A 19,454-nucleotide genomic window follows, 5' to 3' on the forward strand; every position below is an offset into this window, starting at 1 on the left:
TCAGTGACCCATCTCCTCCAGAACGTCTCATAGACACACCCAGACATCGTGCTTCGCCAGCCATCTGGGTGTCTCTTCATCCGGTCAAATCGACACCTAAAATTAACCGTCACACCCAGAGAGGAGAAGAGACTTGCCTGAGACCACACAGAGAGCTAGGCTGATTGTGGGCTTTAGATGAATTTTCTCAGCTTTATCTCACCACCATTCATTTTCATCAGGTACTTCGTGATTTCAAATCAGAGCATCCTTGACTTATTTCTGTCTCATCCAATTAGGCCCATGAGGCCAGGTTAAGCCAGAGCCTCTTTCTTGCTGCTGTTCGTGATGGTGTAACATTGTTCTGAAACGGCTTCCCCCCGCGACACTGTGCGCTCATTCTGGGCTGAACCAACACTTCCTGGGTCTCCGGCTGCTTCCCCACAGAGCTAATGGTGGCCTCCGCACCGAGCACCGTGGAAACCGCTGTCCTCCAGGACAGTGGAGAACAGAAAAAAGCACCTGGGTTTTGGAGTCAGACCTAGATTTAAATCCTGGCTCCACCATGTAAACCTTTCAGACCCCTCAGTTTCCTCCTCTGTGATATGAGCTAAACGTATCTACCTCCTAGCTGGGCTTGCTGGAAAGCTGGTCAAGCCTCCCCTTCAGCATCCCCGGCTTGCACAGGCTCTTCCCAAAGCCCTGTGAAAGGCTCTAGTGGCTTTGTGGTTGTGTTTTTTGTTCTTTTTCATAAACAGAGTATCCCCCCCAACACACACAGCTTTAGACCCTGCTAAACTTGGATCTGCTCCTCCCCCCAACCCACAGAGTTGCTCTGGGAGTTAAGATTCTATTTATAAGGCATGTGATATACAATAGGTGCTCAATAAATGGTACTTCCCTCCAGAAGCGCCCAGAAGAGGGATGGAAGGACAGACAGAACAGCAGGCGGTATGCTTGTTACATGACCCTTTAATGTCGCATCCATCGCCATGCAAAAGCCCAGCCCTGCAGGGAGGGTCGCTAAGGTGCCCGGCTCTTGGCGAGGGCTTCCTTGTCTCTGATGTGCCCGTGGATCCAGTCCAGGTAGCGGCTGACTTTGGTGTAAACGCCGTAGTTGTGAAGGAGCCCACAGCCCTCACCCCAGCTCACCAGGCCCACCAGGAACCAGGTGCCATGGAAGGAGGCGACCATGGGCCCCCCACTGTCGCCCTCGCAGGCGTCCTGCCGGTCCCCGAGGATGCCCGCACACAGCATGTTCTCAGACACCATGTTGCTCATGACCTCGCTGCACTCATTGCGCGGGACCACGGGAATCTTGATGAAGTTGAGGATGAAGGTGCGGTTTCTCTTGGCCTCCTTCTCTCGGCTGCTGTGGTAGCCCCAGCCCGTCACGAGGGTCTCCTGGCCGGCCTGAGTGAGCTCGCGCTCTGCAAGGCCGCTGTCCGGGAGACAGATGGGCACGATGGTCTGCGAGAGGGTGGCGGGCTGGGCCAGGCGCAGCAGCGCGATGTCATTGTCAGTGGTGCTCTTGGTGTAGTTGGGGTGGATGAAGACCTCCTCGATGTCCAGGTCCAGCTCCCACTTCTCCCAGCGCCGCAGGTCATACTCTCCTGCAGGGCAGAGGGCCCGGTCAGAACGGGCTGCGGGGAACCTCTCCCCAGCGGCACTTTCCTGAGGCCCACCCACTGCTGTGCCCATGCAGGCCTGGGCAGACGGCCTGAAGAAGGTCCACCCGGAGACTCTGCACCCACACGTCCCAGGTGCTGTCGGGGAGCCACCTGTCTATGCCCTGGATCCCTATCAACGGTGACTATTCCTGCCAGAAGGAGTGGCCAACGGATGTCAATCCCAAAGTGGCAGGAGGCTGGTCCGTTTTCCGGAGTCATGGAGCCGTGAGACCAGAGAAGGAATGGGCAGCAGGGAAGCCCGAGGCCCCTGGAAACCGCGGACACAGACCAGAGCCACAAAGGAACGTGGAGCAAAGGTAGCTGGAGAGACCCCGGGGGCAGTGAGACCCAGAGAGGAGGACCCCCAGAACACGGCACTGCCAGGGAGGACAGGGCCGGGTCCCACCTGGGAGAGAAGGTCCTCTCAGTCCAGACCGATGGTTCCTGGGGAAGAGCACCTGGGAATTCTAAGCCAAGCCCCACGGGGGGCCACTGGCCATAGACTATGCTGTAGGAAATGTGAATCTGGTCTTTCTCAATATGCTTTTTCTTCTTTTTGGCATAAAGAGTTGAGCCAGACCCCTCCCCCCACCGAAGAAACTGCCATAGATCAGGGCCAATGCATAGGTGCCCCCAGCCTGCTAGGGAAGCAGCCTGTGGCTTTGGCAGACGCTAGGCACTAGAGAACCCCCTACTGCAAAATACCAGCTGTCACAGGGGTGGGCAGGGTGGGGGCACCTAGGCCTCTTCCCCCCAAACACCTTCTGTGGAGCTCAAGAAGCCTCTTGCTTAAGCACCTGGGGAGCGGGGTCCCCCAAATCTGGACAGCCTGCCTGGTCCCCCTACCCAGGCCTCTGGCAGCCCCTCCTGCCTGGCTCCAGCCCATACCAAGCCTGACAAGGAGCTTCTTGGACTCCTCCATGCAGTGGGCCGCTGTCAGCACCCAGGACGGGTGGATGAGCACTGCCCCGCAGGCCAGCTTCTTCTTTGAGTCCAGCAGGACCACCTGGAATGGGGTGGGGTGATGACGTCACAGGGCTGCCTCCTGACAGCCTCCAGTCCAGGGCACCTGGGTCTCATATGCACTTTCCTGGGTTCCCTGGTCACATGGGCACAGGCTTAGGCCCTTTCTGGTATTTTCTATTTTTGCCCGTTTTACAGAGTTAGCCTGTCCCAGGGTGTCTTCCTGACTTTGCCCATGCTGTTCCTGTACCGTTCATACCGTTCCAGTCACCCTGAGCCACACCCAACATCGCCCAGCAAGCTCCTCGCATCCTGAGAGGCTTGGCCAGGCTTTGTGTGTCTTCCAGGAAGACTTTGTGGCCCCCAGGTTGCCTGGATGTTCCCCTTGGGCCTCCCTCAGCCCCTGTCTCGCAGGGCCGTCCTGGCTCTGGTCCCACTGGGCTGCCTGGTCTTGGGGGTCCTGACCCTCGCAGAGCCTGAGTTCCCAGGGCCAATACCCCCATTTGTTGGTTTCCATCTCCCCCATGCCTGGCAGAGAGGGGAACCCAGTTAGTGTCAGTTCCCATGTGGAGGCTGGAGGTGTACCCAGGCCCAGCCCTTCCTCCAGCCCTCTCCCATCAGCAGAGCTTCCGCCTAAAATCCCACCAGCACAGCAGCGTCTTCCCAGCTCCTTTTAGAAACGGTAACCCTCCCTCCTGCAGACTCCTCCATGCCCCTCCCCTCACCCGCCCTGGCTGCTCCTCTCCCCTCAGGTTGTGTCCATCTTTCCCTGAAGCATCCCCCACCTTTATCATCCCCTGCAAGCAACTGCAGTGCTTCCCTCCCGGTCCCTGCACAGCTGCCAGGAGGGGCTTAGTGACCCCGGACCCAGTGCGTGAGCAGCCAGTGCTGCCTCGCCTCCCACCTGCCAGGGGCTGTCTCCCCGCCTCGTCATCTTCCCATCAATGAGCCGCGGATCTACTTGGTCTTCTTGGTCTTCTGTGTCTCGTCGTTTCAGGTGACTGCGCTTCTTCTCTATCCGCCTCCATGGCCTCCCGCAAGGGAACTTCACTGAGGCAGGCAGAGGCGGTGAGGGGCCTGTGAGGCACTCCTCCCGAGATTGCCCTCCTGTCTTGGTCCTCCTCCTGCCTGCAGGCCACTTTGCCACAGTGCAGGGTTCAAGGAACCAATGACACCTAGACCACTCCATTAACATTGGCTATAAACCCCTCCAGTCAGTCAGTCAGTCAGTCAACAAACAGTGCCACTGAATGGCAAGTCAGACCAGGCAGCATCACCCGCCGGCTGTGTGTCCTTACATAGATGGTTAAACTTCTTGAAGGCTCATTGTACCCCAGGGCTGTTGGGGGTGATCCCTGAGATACAAACTACAAACCCCCTCCAGTCAGTCAGTCAGTCAACAAACATCACTGCCCAATGGCAAGAGTCAGGTCAGGCAGCATCGCCCACTGGCTGTGTCTCCTTACATAGGTGGCTAAAATTCTTGAAGGCTCATTGTACCCCAGGGCTGTTGGGGGTGGTCCCTGGGATTAGTAAGGCTTTATGCTGGGATGCTGCCGAGCTCCTCACAGAGGAAAGGAATTATAGGGAGAAGGAGGTGACCATTCTTGGAGAGCCCTTACAGTAGGCTGGGCATGTTTGTGAAGCCTCCCTGCCAAGAAGAGAGTGCATACACCATGGAGAACTGAGGGCTGGAAGGTAGGCCCGACTCTGCTCAAAATGGGCCTTGAATGCCAAGTCCAGATATCTAGACTTAAAGGGGCAATGGGACGCCGTCAGCACGGGAGCTGCATACTGACAAGAGGATGGAGAGGACACAACAGCAACACGACTCCAGAAGCTGACAGCAGAGAGATGGATGCAGTCACTGACTTGGCAGACTGGAAAGCAAAAATCTCAGCCCGTGATGGGCTGAGGAGAACCACAGGAGGCTGTGGGGCTGCCAGGAAGGCAGTGCAGGTGGGAGGGCATGTTGAGAGTTTGTAAGAGAAATTGAGAGCCCTCCTCACTGGCTTGACTCCCCTCTCCCTGCCTGCAGAAGGTGAACCAGTAACTCTGACTAGGCACTCCAGGCCTCTCCTCAGGAAGGAGTGCGGCTCTTGGCTGACCACAGGGAGTCACGCAAATGTTCACAGCCTGCACAGGCGCCAGCTCCCCTGCCCCACCCTGCTCCGAGGGGCCAAACAGCATGGGTGAGCATCCTCCATCCTTCGAGAGCTTGGAGGAATCCTCTTGGAAAGCAGCCTAAAAGGAAAGCCCTCGGCCGGGCGCGGTGGCTCAAGCCTGTAATCCCAGCACTTTGGGAGGCCGAGACGGGCGGATCATGAGGTCAGGAGATCAAGACCATCCTGGCTAACACGGTGAAACCTCGTCTCTACCAAGAAATACAAAAGACTAGCCGGGCGAGGTGGCGGGCGCCTGTAGTCCCAGCTACTCGGGAGGCGGAGGCAGGAGAATGACGTAAACCCTGGAGGCGGAGCTTGCAGTGAGCTGAGATCTGGCCACTGCACTCCAGCCCGGGCGACACAGCGAGACTCCAACTCAAAAAAAAAAAAAAAAAAAGGAAAGCCCTCACGATCTGCCAACAGGCCCACCGGGCATTTCTTTGCAGCTTCCTGGAAATCTCTAATTATTTCAAAATAAAAAGTTAAATTTTTAAATCTTTTTTTTACTTTTTAAAAAAATAGAGAGAGGGTCTCACTGTGTTGCCTAGGCTGGTCTCAAACTCCCAAGCTCAAGCAATCCTCCCACCTCAGCCTCTCAAAGTGCTGGAATTAGAGGTCTGAGCTACTGAGCCTGGCCAAAAATTTTTTTCTGCAGAAGAATTGAATTATAAAGTTTAGAAAGTTCCCTGAAAGAGTCTGGGGAGGGAACTCGTGCGCCGGGTTGGCAGGCCTGTAATCTGAGCACTTTGGGAGGCCAAGGCGGGCAGATCACCTGAGGTCAGGAGTTCAAGACCAGCTTGACCAACATGGAGAAACCCCGTTCTATTAAAAATACAAAATTAGCTGGGCGTGGTGGTGCATGTCTGTAATCCCAGCTACTCGGGAGGCTGAGGCAGGAGAATCGCTTGAACCTGGGAGGCAGAGGTTGCGGTGAGCCGAGATCGCACCATTGCACTCCAGCCTGGACAACCAGAGTGAAACTCCATCTCAAAAAAAAAAAAAAAAAAAAAAAAATTAAAAAAGAAAGTTCCCTGAAAGAAAACACAAAGTCAAAGAGATGGGAAATAGAAGAGACAATAAAACTAGAGGAAAGAGGTCTGAATAATGGGAGGTCCAGAAAGAGAAAACAGAGGAACTAAAGGGGAGATTATAGAAGAAATAAGTAACAAGTGTCCCTAGAGGTAGAAGACAGGAATTTCCGCATTAAAAGGGTCCACCTTTTAATGAAAATGAATGAAAAAATGACCCACGCCAAGGAACAGCATGCTGAAATGTAAGAGTTGTAAAACTCTGATTTTTAAAGTTTCGTATAGATACAAATTTGATTAAAATGCATAAAAAGGAAAATATAAAAGAAAGCAGAATCAGGGTTCTGTTCCCTCCTCAAGGAAGCAAGCGGGTAGAGAGGGAAATGCGATGCACGCCGGACAACGTCAGAGAAAATAAACGCAGCCAAGGCTACGTGGAGGAGGACGCTGCAGGCCTGGCCCCAGATCCGCTCACACTGGGGAGCGGAGCCACCCCTGGGCTCGCGCTCCGGGAGGTGGCCCCAGGTGCGCAGGGGCTCCCGGAGGAAGGCGGGGGCTCCAGGAAGAAACGAAGCTGGGAAAGCGGAGGGCGCGCTCCGCTCCCGGGCCAACTGCGCTAACAGCGGCCCCGGTGTTGGGGTGCGTCTGCCGCTGCCCCAAGGCTCAACTCTCTGTTCCTCGCTCCCTCTCTAGAAGCCTCCTGAGCCCCCCGCGCCGCGCCCCGTCAGGGGGCCTGCCCACCCCGCGCGCGGGCACCGGGCGTGATTCCTGGGCGATGTAACGGGGGCCTCTCACCTGCGGGCTGGCACTGCAGGAGGTCGTCCCCCAGCTTGTAACCGGGCGCACAGCTGCAGCGCCGCCAGCCCACCTCCTCTAGGCAGTAGTGTGTGCAGCCGCCGTTGTCCAGCGAGCAGTTGAGGAAGCTCACCTCTGCGGGCAGGGCAGGGCGCGGGCAGCTGGCGCTGGCGCCGCGCCCCCCACCCGGCCCAGCCCCGCCCCACCGCCCGCCCGCACCCCCTCTCCCCCTCACCGCGCTGGCAGAAGCGGCCCTCCCAGCCGCTGCGGCAGTCGCAGCTGAAGCTGCCGATGCCATCGATGCACGTGCCGTGCCCGCAGCACAGGCTGCTGCACGGGTGCTCCAAGGGCAAGACCAAGCACTGGTCACCGTCTGCGACACAAGGCGGGGTAGGGGGTCAGCGGCCAGAGACCCCGAGTGGCGCGGGCGCCGGTAGTCCAGCCGGGGATCTAGAACGCACTCACCGACGTGCTTGGACCAGAAGGCCAGCTGCAGAGAGAGCGGGCAGCGTGAGGCGCCTGCAGCCGGTGTGCGGAGGGGGCGCGCCCGGGTGGGGCAGGGCAGCGGTGAGCGGGCAGGGGAGGGGAGGGGAGGGCTTCCAGACAAACAGGGATCGACGCCCGATGGTCCTCGGCCCGCTAGGAGCTGGTGCTCCCTGCCCCTCCCCCGCCCAGCCTCCATCCCACGTCCCTGGAGCAACACCCTCTCCCCGTGCAGCTGCAGCGCTGCCCTCACGACTGTCCGCTCCCACAGCAGCCTCTGCCAACGCAAGGGACCCGAATCCCTCGCCAAGTCACTCGGCCTCCTTCCAGCCCCCTCACTCCCTCTGCCTGAGGGCTTTGGGGGACCCCTGAGCATCTCGCCTTTCCCTAAGCCAGTGTTCTTCAGAGTTGGGGGGATGGGGGCAGAGGGTCTGCGTTCCTAACCAGGCACCAGGGTTGCTACTGCCGCTGGTGCTGCTGGTCTGGGACCACCCACCCCACGCTGAGACCCAGGGCCTGTGCCTGATTGCCTGCTCCACCAGGGAGGCTAGCCAAGGCCTGCTGGGGCTGAGAGACCATGGGTGAGGTGGGAGCACGGTGGGGACTTGATGTGATCAGATATGTGCCTGCAGAAAATCACTGTGGTGTCTGCCAGGGAGGCCATTGGGGAAAGAGGTGGTGGGGATGGAGGGGAGCAGATGGGGGTCCAATCAAGGAGGTGGAGGCTGAGGGCAAGAGGGTGCAGGCCAGAGGGTCTCCTGCCTTGAAAGCCTCCACTGGAAAGCATCCCTGCATGCCTTGGAAGGGGGCCCAGGTCATGCACAACTTTCAGGTCCTAGTGGCTGAAGCGATCCCCAGGGACAGAGCAGGTCTGAGCCTTGTCTCGGGGAGCCAGCCCTGCTACCAAGCTCACCCTGCTACCTAGGGCCACCTCCACAGGACTCTGGGGGCTCCAAAGGACTCTGACCCTTAGACAAATAGGACACAGACCCTGTCTTCTGACCCCCTGAGCAATCAGATTTTCTCCCTTTGATGTGAGGCACAGAGTGAGCGATTTTATGTGGACAGAAGTGTCTTGGTTACACACACCCGGATCAGCAGAGGCATGGGTGGAAGCAGGATGGCCTTTGGGTCCCCTCTTTGTGAGACGGGACAGGGAGGCACTCAGTGGTGGCCGGAGGGTGGACTGAACCACCTGCACTGTGGTTGGTGGGAGTCACCGCCTAGGGTTGCCCCACACTCTTTCCTGGAGCTTCTTCCTGAATTCTGTTTCTTGCGGTCACATGTGCCTGGCCAACACTGTAGGACCAGTATCCTAATCGCTCCACTCAGCCACCCCCACAACTCCCAAGAGGGCCTCAGCATTGAGTCCCCACCTGCTCCTCCCGGCCCCTGCTGGTCACCAGCTCACCCCTGAGCCTCATCCTCTGGACCCATGGTGGCCTTACTGTGTCATCCACATTTTGGAAAATTTCCTTGGCCTCCTCGAAGTCACAGATCTCCTCTACGCACTCCCGCTCCAGGCTGCTGGGACGGAGCTCCTCCAGGAAGGAGTTGGCGCGTTTGCGGATCCGCAGCACCTGGTGGGCACGCTCGCTGCTGGAGAACACTGAGTCTGGTTTTGGAGGGAGGGGGAGCTCACCTTGGTGGAGGGGCCTAAGGGGGGCTAGGGCCATGAGAAGGTCTGAGGAAGCAGAGCTGGGAGAGCCTGGGAAGGTCTTGTCTTCGGCCCCCTCAAGACTCATTCTAATTCTAGGTCATGGCTCTGCCCAGGGCTTCTGTGCTCTTTTCCTCCCCAGGAAGCAGATGGCAGTTGGAGGATGAAGCCTTGCTCTGAGATGGATAGGCCTCCCTGTGAACCCCACCCCGACCTCTGTGTGACCTTGAGCCAGCGTCTTTACCTTTCTAAGGTTCAATTTACTCATCCAAAAACATGGGGATAAGACCGTCATGTAAAATATCCAATACAGTCCCTGGCCCAGAGATCAGCACTCAAGCCCTGGCTACTGCTGTAAAGGCTGCCAACTTAAATCATCTCACTGTTCCCTCAGTACACCATATGCAGCCCCATCTTGACACATCCCCTCAGTCTTCTCTCCTCCCCTGACCAAGTATTCCCCATGCTCCTCCCCTTGAGCAGGGACACCTGGAGGATAGACAGACCTGTCACCCAGGGAGGGTCCCCAAGTGTCCCCTGGGCTCCGCGAAGTGTTTGTCTTGGGTGCAGGGCACAGTCAGGAGGGAAGGATCAAGTTGGGGGTGTGAGCAAGAGGGGATGGAGGGAAAGGTATCATAGAGAAGGGTATGCCTGAGCTGAGGACACCGCGGGAAAGGGTGGGGGTGCGGGTCCCAGGCAGACAAGCAGCTCAACAAAGGCACAAATGAAACCAACAGCCTGGTGTGGCTCTAGGGGCCCATGTGTCCTGCAGACCTCCCCGAGAATCACGGCCTCCTCCTGTTGGCTGTGGAGACCAGGAAAGGGGTTGGGGCAGCGCAGCCTTGAGGCCGGTGTGCATGTGCGTAGGACAGGCTGTGCTGGACAGTGTGGGTGGTAGCCTGGGCCTGGGGTCTTCACAGTTGGTGGAGAGGGAAGGCCCAGGGGACTCTGTGACCATCCTGGTGTGGAGGAGGGAGCTTTAGGAGGTCATCGCAGGGCTCCCTGCCATCACGTGTACCTGCCCTGGCCGCCCCTGTATGGCACTCTGGCAGCTGACCTACCTGGGACTTGTCAGTCAATTCCTGCCATTCCCATCTGCCCCTCACCTCACCCAGGGCTCAGAGCGATGGTGGAAGCCGTGAAGGCCTGGGCAGATGCCCACCAGGGCCTTGTAGAGGCCACAAGGGTCCTGGGGTGGGGTGGGGTGGCCTTACCGAGAGGAGCTGGTGTGCTGGAAATTCCCCAGGTGGCCACGAACAGCAGAAGGCCTGTGAGCCGCCACATTCCGGAGGTGCTGGCACCTGTCTGAGGAGGACTTCTGAGCTCCGGGCAGTGCCCACCCCCGCTGCTGCTCTGCCTGCGCCCCCAGGTGGAAGCGGAATGAAAGGGCTGTCCCTGTGTGCTGGCTGTCAGGGCGGAAGCTGGGATTGAGGGTCCTCGTTCGTTAGACACATAGTCACCCTCAGAAGGCCTCGGCCGCCCGCTCTACGTGGGGCTGAGGTCACACTGCCTGCCCAGAAAGCAGCTCCAAAATGCGGTGGAGAGGGCGCCAGGATGTTTGTGCCCTCTTTAGGGACAGTGGGGTGGCTGCCTCTACCAGTCTGATGACTGGGCTGAGAATATTAGCTAACGTTGATTGGACACTCATGGTGTCCTTCAAACAACTTTTACAGGATTCAGAGGGCAGGCCATGAAGCCAGACTGCACGGTGCAATTTCTACCTCCAGCACTTACTGGAGGGCAATGTTGGGCAAGATGCTTAACTGCTCCATGCCTCAGTTTCCTCATTTGTAAAATGGATGGAATAACGTGTTGTATTTCTGCCTTAAAGTGTGTTGTAAGAATTAAACAGGCTTTACACACAGCTCATGCTCAGTAAACATGAGATATGACATCAGTTAAGGTTCACAACCACCCAAGAGGTAGCCATTAATGCTGTCAATGCCATTTCATAAAGGGGGAAACTGAGACTCGGAGGAGTTAAGTGGTTTATTAAAAATCCAACCCTCGCTGGCTTCCATTGATTGCACAGGAAAGTCACCAACCCAGGGGATTGATCAGATTCTGTCCCTCATCCTCCAGGAATAGGGTCTCACACCGTCAGTACACTGTAGGCACCAGACTCGGAAGATTGAGGCCAGGTCCTGGGCGTCCATGTTTACATCCGTGTGTTACTCTCAGAGCCAGGACTCAAGGCCAGGACTGTGTGGTTTTAGGCCTGGAACCTCAACCCCTGCCCCAAACGACCCGGTGCCCCATAAGGCCACAGAGATAGCCCTGGTGGCCAGAGAGCAAGGAGCCCTCCCCAGTGGATAGGCCACCTGGCCCCCTGCACACCCTGCCGGACCCTGCTCGCCATTCTGGCTGACCCCCTCTGAGGCTGCTTCTGAGATTTGTTCAAATCCAACACCCCCAAAGGTGGAAGTGGGGCGAGGAGAATGGAGGGTCCTGGGCAGCAAACTGTCTGTCGGAATGACCCTGGGCCCTGGAGACCCTCGGCCTGGAAGGAGGGAGGCGCATGGCAAAGGGACCTGGGACTGTGGCTGCCAGGCCTGGCCTGTGGAGGGCCTTGTGTCCTTTTACCCCAAGCTCAGGCTCGTTGAACACCCTGGCTGGAGGATTCAGCCCTCATCACCACCTAGCTCTCTTCTCCCGGGGGGCAGCCCTCCCTCCACACCCCTCATAGACCTGCCTGGAGGGGGACTCACAGGGGCAGGTCGTGGAGATGCCGCAAGTTCGCCGTCCTGCCGCCATGACAGCCTGGAGTTCGAGTTAATCCATAACCACAAATATTTGCTTGGCCCTCAGCACTGAGGCCTCCCTCTCCGCAGACAAACAGTGGCACTAGCACTCCTGGTCCTAGCTCAGCACGGCTTGGTCTACCCGAAGCCCACCTCTGCCCACCAAGGATGCTGTCCAGCAGGGAAGGAGGTGAGGGCAAAACCCTTGACAGATGTGGTCTCATTTTAGCCCCATAGTGGCTGGCCGTGGGAGGAACATTGTCCCTGGTTTTCAGATGGGGACATTTTTACCCAGAGATATTGTAGTTTGCCCAAGATCAGCACAACAGGTAATATTCCATATTTCATCAACTCTAAGATGCCATTAATTATAAGAAGCACCTATTTATGTGCCACCATACAAGAAAAAAAGACACTGTCCCAGTGACATGCCATCCCAATTTCTGATATGTAAAACCATGAGAAGATGCTCCTTTTAGGGTCCCCAGTGCATGGGTGCTGGGCACAGGGCTCCACCCTCACCTTTAATTGCTCACGAGTCCCCCCACCACCCCTCCCCTCACACACACAACTGCACGTAGCATCCCTCTGACCTCTACTTTTCAGGTAAGGACACTCAAGTCTTGCGTTACTCGCCCAGATTCACTGAGCTGGTAGTTGACAGATTTAATTTAAACCCAGGTCTTGCTGCTTCCATTTGGTCCCTTTTGTGAACCAGTATGAAAAACGAACGGGATTCCAGAAGGCTGCAGCAATTTCCTGGCTGGGGTGCCAGAAGGGAGAAGGGCAGAAATAAAGGGTCCAGCTCAGCACCTTTGCCTTTGTCCTGCAGTCTATCAGCATTTACTAAGTGTCTTCCTGCTCCGAACCAGGCTGCACCAGAGATGCCCCCCTTTCCTCCCTGCCCCACCTGTTCCTGGGAAGACTTGCCCACATTCCTCCTCAAAGTCTGCACCTCTAAACGGGGCGTGTGACCCTGCCTTGCTAGCTTCCGTTGATTGCACAGGGAAGTCATCAACCCAGGGGATCGATCGGATTCTGTCCCCCATCCTCCAGGAGTAGGGTCTCACACCGTCAGTGCACTGTAGGCACCAGACTCGGAAGATTGAGACCAAATCCTGGGCATCCATGTTTACGCTTAAAGCAGAGGAAGCTGATGAGAAGAAAGACGCAGGTGTGCAGAGGGAGGCTGAGGCTGCGTACACCTGGAGAGCCCCAGGGAGCAGCGGAAAGAGGCCCCTGCCTCCTGATTGGTGGCACTTCCTGGCTTCAGGTGCAGGAGGGTCCCCATGCCCTCCTAAAACCCTCTTCCTCCTGAAGTTTCTTCAAATTGGCTGGAACAGCTTGGGTTGATTGTAACCAGATGCCTCCTGCTGAGGCACCACACCATGCTGGGCTGTGGTGGTACCAGGCCCTCCTAGTAAAACTCTCACAAGCCAGGCCCACCTTGCAGGGCGCAGGGGCAGGTATACAAGGGAAATGCTTACAGAATTCAGAGGACAGGGCAATCAGTACAAACTGGCATAGCCAGGGGAGGCTGCCTGTAGGAGGTGACACTTCAGCTGGACATCAAAGGACAGACAGGAGGAAAGCCCCCCCTCCCGCCCCACCCCAGGCCGGGAGAGAATTGGCAGACACAGAACACAAGCAGCTGGGAGGTGCTGGGAGGGGCGGAGGTGGAGAGGAGGTGGAGGTGGAGAGGAGGTGCAGGGTGAGGCAATGGATTTTGGAATTGAGACTATGAGAAGTGGAGAGCCAGGAGCTGTTTGTGACAGGCTGTGGTAGCTGCCTAGAGAAGCAGAGACAAGCTCCTGGGAACTCAGGCAGGAAGCATGAAGACCCCATACACAACCACACAAGGCACCAGCTTGTATGTCCCCGTTCTTGCTCCAGGCGTCGCCCCCGCAAGTCTGCAGGGATCACTGCCGTCTGCTTTGCCTTCCAGGCGCAAGATGTTGTGGGTATTCTTTTGGCGCCGCTTCCCTTCCCCACCGACTTCTCGCCCTCCACTCCTCCCCACCCCAGCACAGGCAGCCGCTCCAGGGCAAGTCTATGCAGGCTCCACACACTGATTCTGACCTGCATAATGGACTCTGCCCGGGCACCCATGTCCAAACCAGCCCAGATGCCCAAAGCACGGGCACCGGTACGAGCCAGGACGGCTGCAGTGCTCCCAGGTGCCCAGTGCTGGGGGTTGGGGGTGCCACAGCTTGGGAGGCTGCCCAGAGGGCGGGAGGGTCCTCTGCAGAGCTCTGCACGCCTGTCGGCCGACGGGGGCTCTGCACCAAGGGCTGCGTCAAGGACTCCTCTTCGGCCTGCAGCGCAGGAAACCCCGTCACCTCCTCGAGAGAGGGTCGGTCCTGCCGCCAGCCATTCCTGTGATCCCAATGGTCTCTGCAGTTACCCCGGGTTCCAGCCGGCGGCGCCGCGCCACCCCGCTCCTGCGGAGGAACCAGGCGCCCTTCACAGGCGCGGCCTCACCCGCTTGACTTGCCAGGTGTGAGCCGCCCCACGTGGGCCCGAACGCGGTCAGCTGCACCCAGGAAGCCAGAGCAGGACTTTGAGCAGCAAGCTTGCTGTGTGTTAGACAGCAGAGGGACATCTGTGGCTGAGGAATTCGCTGCCTAGATGAAGACCCAAGCAAAGGATTAAGAACCAAATGCATGTGGGGCAAGGCCAGCCACAACTAATGGTGTTCCAAAGACTTCAGCTCTGAAGTCAGGTTCACACGGCCGTAAACCTCCGCTAGCCTTTTTCTGACAGGGGGATTTAACTTCCCTGCGTCTCAATGTCCACATTTGTAAAACGGGGTCAGTGTCCATCTCAGGTGACTGTTATAAGGGTCACGTTAAATAGTTTATTAATTTTTTAATTAAAAAAACTTCTTTGAGACAGGGTCACTCTGGCTCTGTCACCCAGGCTGGAGTGCAGTGGCGGGATCACAGCTCTCTGCAGCCTAGACTTCCTGGGCTCAAGCGATTCTTCGGTTTCAGCCTCCTCAGTAGCTGGGATCACAGGCCCGCCCGTGCCGCCACGCTCAGCTAATTTTAAAAAATTTTTAGGAGAGAGGAGGTCTTGCTGTGTTCCTCTAGAACTCCTGACCTCAAGTAATCCTCCCTCCTCAGCCTCCCAAAGTGCTGAGATTACAGCGGGAGCCACTGTGCCTGGTCTTATTTTTAAGTATTTTATACAAAGCAAACGTGGCCTGGGACTTAACAGTTGATCACTCCACAATAATTTCCTCTCTCAGCTCCCCAAATATCCTGGAGAGAAAAGTCAGGTACCACACGGAGCTTTGTGGGGATCAAAGCCAGGTGATAACGCGCGTTGCCCTTCCCACAGGCCTGGGAAGGTCAGGGAGGGGCCGACTAGGAGGGGAAGGGGTCAAGGACAGCTGCTGCCGTGTGGAAGCTCAGACTGCACAGATCTGTTGTACAGATCAGGGCCGATCATTCAGGCAGCCGTAATCTGTACGACACTCCCCACCCCTTGTGTTTGGCCCTGGCTCTGCCGATAGGTGCCAGTAACTCGAGTTCCCTCTGCTGAATAGTGATGAGAGATGGGCTGGTGGTCAGGACTGACTGGACTAAGGTTCCTTCTCACCCCATGCCACCCCCCTGTGTGGGCACTGCCCATTCTCCATTCTCTCTGCAGGGACGCTGTGCTGCTCAGCCCATCCCAAGCAGGGCAGGGAGGGGAGATACTAGAGAGGCTCCCGGGAGCTCCTTGGTAAGAAGTGGTGTTGGATGGATGCAGTCCATTGTCTCTCTCTTTTTGTTGTTGTCAGGTTATTGTGGTATAATTTACATACAGGGAAACTCACACTTTAAAAATGTACAGTTCTGCTTGTTTTGACAAATGTATGTTATAGTGCAGCCACCACCACATCAATATAGGACATTTTCATCACCCTCAGAAATTCCGTGTTCCACCCCAACTCTTGGTAACCACTGATTGGATTTCATCTCTATAATCTGCATTTTCCAGAATAGCATATAAAGGGAATCATACACAGCACATATCTTTTTTTTTTTTTTTTTTTTTTTGAGTTGGAGTCTTACTCTGTCTCCCAGGCTGGAGTGCACTGGTGTGATCTCGGCTCACTGCAATCTCCACCTCCTGGGTTCAAGCGATTCTCCTGCCTCAGCCTCCTGAGTAGCTGGAATTACAGGTACATGCCACTACACCCGGCTAAACTTTTTGTATTTTTTAGTTTCACCATGTTGGCCAGGCTGGTCTTGAATTCCTGACCTCAAGTGATCCGCCCACCTCAGCCTCCCAAAGTGCTGGGATTATAGGCGTGAGCCACCGTGCCCAGCCAGTACATAGCTTTTTAAGACTGCCTTCTTTCACTCAGTATAAAGCTTTTGAGATTCATTCAGTGTGGATGTCTATATCAGTACTTTATTTCTTTTTATTGCTGACTGGTCTCCATTATATAGATGTACCACAATCTGTTATCCATTTGCCAGTTCTTGGCTATCATTAGATGAAGCTGCTAGAACATTTATGTACAGGTCCTTGTGTGGGCATATGTTTTCATTTCTCTTGGGTAATATCTAGGAATGAGATTGCTGAGTCATGTGGTGAGTACATGTTTACTTTTGGGAAAAAAGAAAATAAAGTCAAACTTTTCCAGAGTGGTGGTGGCATTTTGCATTCCCACCAAGCAATATCTGAGTGTTCCTGTGACTCTGCATCCTCACCAGCATTTGGTGTTGTCAGTTGTTTTTTAATTTTAATTTTTAGCCTTCTTAATAGATGTGTAGTGGTATCTCATTGTAGCTTTAATTTTCATTTCCCTCTTCTCTGATGATTTTGAGCATCTTTTCCTGTGCTAATTTGCTATTTATATCTTCTTTGGTGAAGTGCCTGTTTAAATCTTTGGGCTGTTTTTTGTTTCTTTGTTTTTGAGGGTTTTTTAAATTGAGTTTTTAGAACTTGTATGTATCCTAGTAACAAGCCCTTTGTCAGCTAAGTATGTTGCAAAAATTTCCTCCCAGTCTGTGACTTGTCTTTTATACTTAACAGTGTCTTTTAATGAACAGATGTTTGTAATTTTGATGAAGTCCAATTATCAACATTTTCTTTTATGGTTCTTGTTTTTGTGTCCTACCAAAGAACACTGCCTCATTCAAGGTCACGAAGGCTTTCTCTTATGTTTTCTTCTAGAAGATTTATGGTTTTCACTCTTACATTTATATCTCTGACCCTTTTTGAATTTGTTAATTTTGGTATATGGTGTGAGGTAGGGGCCAAGAATCATTCTTTAAAATATATGGAGATCTAGTTGTCACAGTCCCATTTCTTGCAATCACTGTCCTTTCTCCCACTGAATTGCTTTGGTGCTTTGTTGAAATCAATTGACCACATATGCATACATCTACTTCTGGACCCTATTTTGTTCTGTTAATCTATCTTTCATTCTTATGCCAACATTATAATGTCTTAATTGCTATTACAAAATTCAAGTAAGTTGGCCGGGCGCGGTGGCTCAAGCCTGTAATCCCAGCACTTTGGGAGGCCGAGACGGGTGGATCACGAGGTCAGGAGATTGAGACCATCCTGGCTAACACGGTGAAACCCCATCTCTACTAAAAAATACAAAAAACTAGCTGGGCGAGGTGGCGGGCGCCTGTAGTCCCAGCTACTCAGGAGGCTGAGGCAGGAGAATGGCGTAAACCCGGGAGGTGGAGCTTGCAGTGAGCTGAGATCCGGCCACTGCACCCCAGCCTGGGCGACAGAGCAAGACTCTGTCTCAAAAAAAAAAACAAAAAAACAAAAAACAAAAAAAACAAAAAAAACCCAAGATTCAAGTAAGTCATGAAATCAAGTAGTGTAAGTCCTCCAACTTTGTTCTTATTTTTCAAAATTGTTTTGGCTATTCTATGTCCTTTCTACTTCTATATAAATTTTATTTTTTTTATTTTTATTTTTTATTTTTTTTTTTGAGACAGAGTCTCGCTCTGCCGCCCAGGCTGGAGTGCAGTGGCGTGATCTTGGCTCACTGCAAGCTCCGCCTCCCGGGTTCACGCCATTCTCCTGCCTCAGCCTCCTGAGTAGCTGGGACTACAGGTCCCCGCCACCTCGCCCGGCTAGTTTTTTTGTATTTTTTAGTAGAGACGGGGTTTCACTGTGTCAGCCAGGATGGTCTCGATCTCCTGACCTCGTGATCCGCCCGTCTCGGCCTCCCAAAGTGCTGGGATTACAGGCTTGAGCCACCGCGCCCGGCCTCTACTTCTATATAAATTTTAGAACCAATTTCTCAATTTCTAAAAAAAAAATTCCTGGTGGAATTTTGATTTGGATTGAGTTGAATCTATAGAACAATTTAGGAATAAAAGACATCTTAATAGTGAGTGTTCTGATCTATTAGCATGGTATTTCTCTACATTTATTTACCTCTTTGTTAATTTCTCTCTCCAATGTTTAATTGTTTTCAGGTATAGGTCTTGAACATATTTTGTTAAATTCATCCCTACTTATTTCATGTTTTAAAAATGTTACTGTAAGTGGCATTTTAAAAATTTGAACTTATAATTGTTTGTTGCTAGTATTTATAAATATAATTGACTTTTTAAATTGAGACATTATTTCCTGATTCTATAAACATGGTAAGATGATCAACTATCCCAATGGTCTGGGATTGTACCATTTTTAACACTAAAAGTCCTAAAGAAGAAGCCAAAAAGTTAAAAGTAAACTCTCCCTTGGGAAGAGAAAGGTTGAGGTTTTCAGTTATTGATACATTAGGGGAAAGGTACAAAACCCACATGGCAACCCCAGAAACAGAGGCTGAAGGCAACATGGGTTTTAGTGCCAAATGGACACATCACCTTCCTTAGTCTCTGTTGCTGAGGACAATAACCATGGTTTGCAGTACACCACAGAGGATCATCCATTATTATGTCACTCCTTGTGATGTAACTTAAGCACACTGTAATCTTGAATGTGACCATCCACTTTGCCTGTGGATTAATTGTTGTGCTTTGTACTGAGGCACTGCTAGTTTAATTTTAGCATGGTGAATACTGGGGCCATGTTTTCTTAAGCATTCAGGTGATGAAAATGAGGAAATGGTGTTGCAATATCAATGCCAACGTGACCCAAATGGCCTTGTTATTTCAATGACAGGTGGAGTGACACAGACAACTGGATGAGGGAGGTAAAGAATCAAAACAAGGGATACTGCACAAGCAGAGAGAATTCGGGGTTGGGCATGGTGGAAGAAGGGACTGTACAGACTGCCTCACAAGTCCCCGGTGAGATAGGCAAGTATGTCCAAATTAACCAAAAAGGTTTTTGTCTCCCCAAAAGATACCAATTGAAAATAGTGGCTGCTGAATTAGCTAGGGCATACTACAAAAATGAATTTGTGTGATTGTGCTGCTCCTTTGATTGTTTTTTGAAACTGAGCAGAGGCACATTTCCTCATTCACAGGCTGTAACTCAACTATCATGTGGGGGAACAAAGGGAGAAGTGTTGATGGCAGCTGTACTGGCCCTTGACAACATGCAGTGGATTCTGCCAGACTCCACCAACAGTCATGCTTTCTACAGTAACCAAGTGCTGCATCCAATCATCGCAATGAAAAACAGTTCTCCTAACTTGTAAACACTTTGATTGGAAAAAAAGGAGTTTCAAATCATCCTTTTTATTTCTATGAAGATTTTAATCCACCTGCAGAAAAAAAAAAAAAAGAATGTTGATGCTATCTTGTCCAAATACAAACATGACTTTGCCCATCTGCCTATTTGGCAGACGGTGCAAATGTAAATTTTTTGCAAATTCCATGCAGTCTATGAACTCTTTACCAAAGAAAAGTTAAAAATGTTAGCCACTAAGTGTCCCGCACACTTTGTACACAGCAGTAAAAGGGGGTGGAGTTTGCTTCCCTGCGATATTGATGCTTTCCAAATGAAAGCTTTGATGTGCTTTTCAGTTCCCTCAAAGCATGAAAAAGCACTTAATG

At 53.5% G+C, this 19,454-nt stretch overlaps 2 protein-coding genes and 1 long non-coding RNA gene across 9 annotated transcripts in view; 2 read left to right on the forward strand and 1 right to left on the reverse strand.

The window, feature by feature from the left end:
- The window catches only part of IWS1 (interacts with SUPT6H, CTD assembly factor 1), a 107,069-nt gene extending 101,890 nt beyond the window's left edge, over positions 1-5,179 (forward strand). For 2 of the 3 annotated variants that reach the window (XM_015109845.3, XM_028830617.2), the window contains exon 19: positions 1,685-2,188. The gene's annotated coding sequence lies outside the window, so the exon portion shown is untranslated. Of the gene's footprint in view, positions 1-1,684 lie in introns of all 3 variants that reach the window. The other variant, XM_077956771.1, reaches the window with a different exon arrangement.
- On the reverse strand, positions 934-13,946 carry PROC (protein C, inactivator of coagulation factors Va and VIIIa). Of its 5 annotated transcripts, none has more exons than XM_015109850.3 (9): positions 11,449-13,946; positions 9,955-10,041; positions 8,532-8,698; positions 7,066-7,090; positions 6,836-6,973; positions 6,601-6,735; positions 3,517-3,662; positions 2,538-2,655; positions 934-1,592 (listed from the first exon to the last, which is right to left on the reverse strand). In XM_015109850.3, the coding sequence occupies exons 1-9, from the start codon at positions 11,492-11,494 to the stop codon at positions 1,003-1,005; spliced, it is 1,452 nt and encodes a 483-aa protein (XP_014965336.1). In that variant the 5' UTR covers positions 11,495-13,946; the 3' UTR covers positions 934-1,002. The 5 variants fall into 5 exon arrangements, with proteins under 5 accessions (XP_014965336.1, XP_014965335.2, XP_014965338.1 ...); XM_015109849.3 differs by having other exon boundaries at positions 8,532-8,663; positions 9,955-10,045; positions 11,449-11,720; XM_015109852.3 differs by having other exon boundaries at positions 9,955-10,045; positions 11,449-11,573.
- Positions 13,309-18,753, forward strand: LOC144333359 (uncharacterized). The gene is made up of 3 exons (XR_013401943.1): positions 13,309-13,438; positions 15,136-15,210; positions 18,616-18,753. It is a non-coding gene; the product is annotated as an uncharacterized LOC144333359 (long non-coding RNA).
- Positions 18,754-19,454: the final 701 nt, after the last annotated feature.

Source organism: Macaca mulatta, chromosome 12 (assembly GCF_049350105.2).
Source record: "Macaca mulatta isolate MMU2019108-1 chromosome 12, T2T-MMU8v2.0, whole genome shotgun sequence".
In the NCBI taxonomy this organism is placed as follows: domain Eukaryota; kingdom Metazoa; phylum Chordata; class Mammalia; order Primates; family Cercopithecidae; genus Macaca; species Macaca mulatta.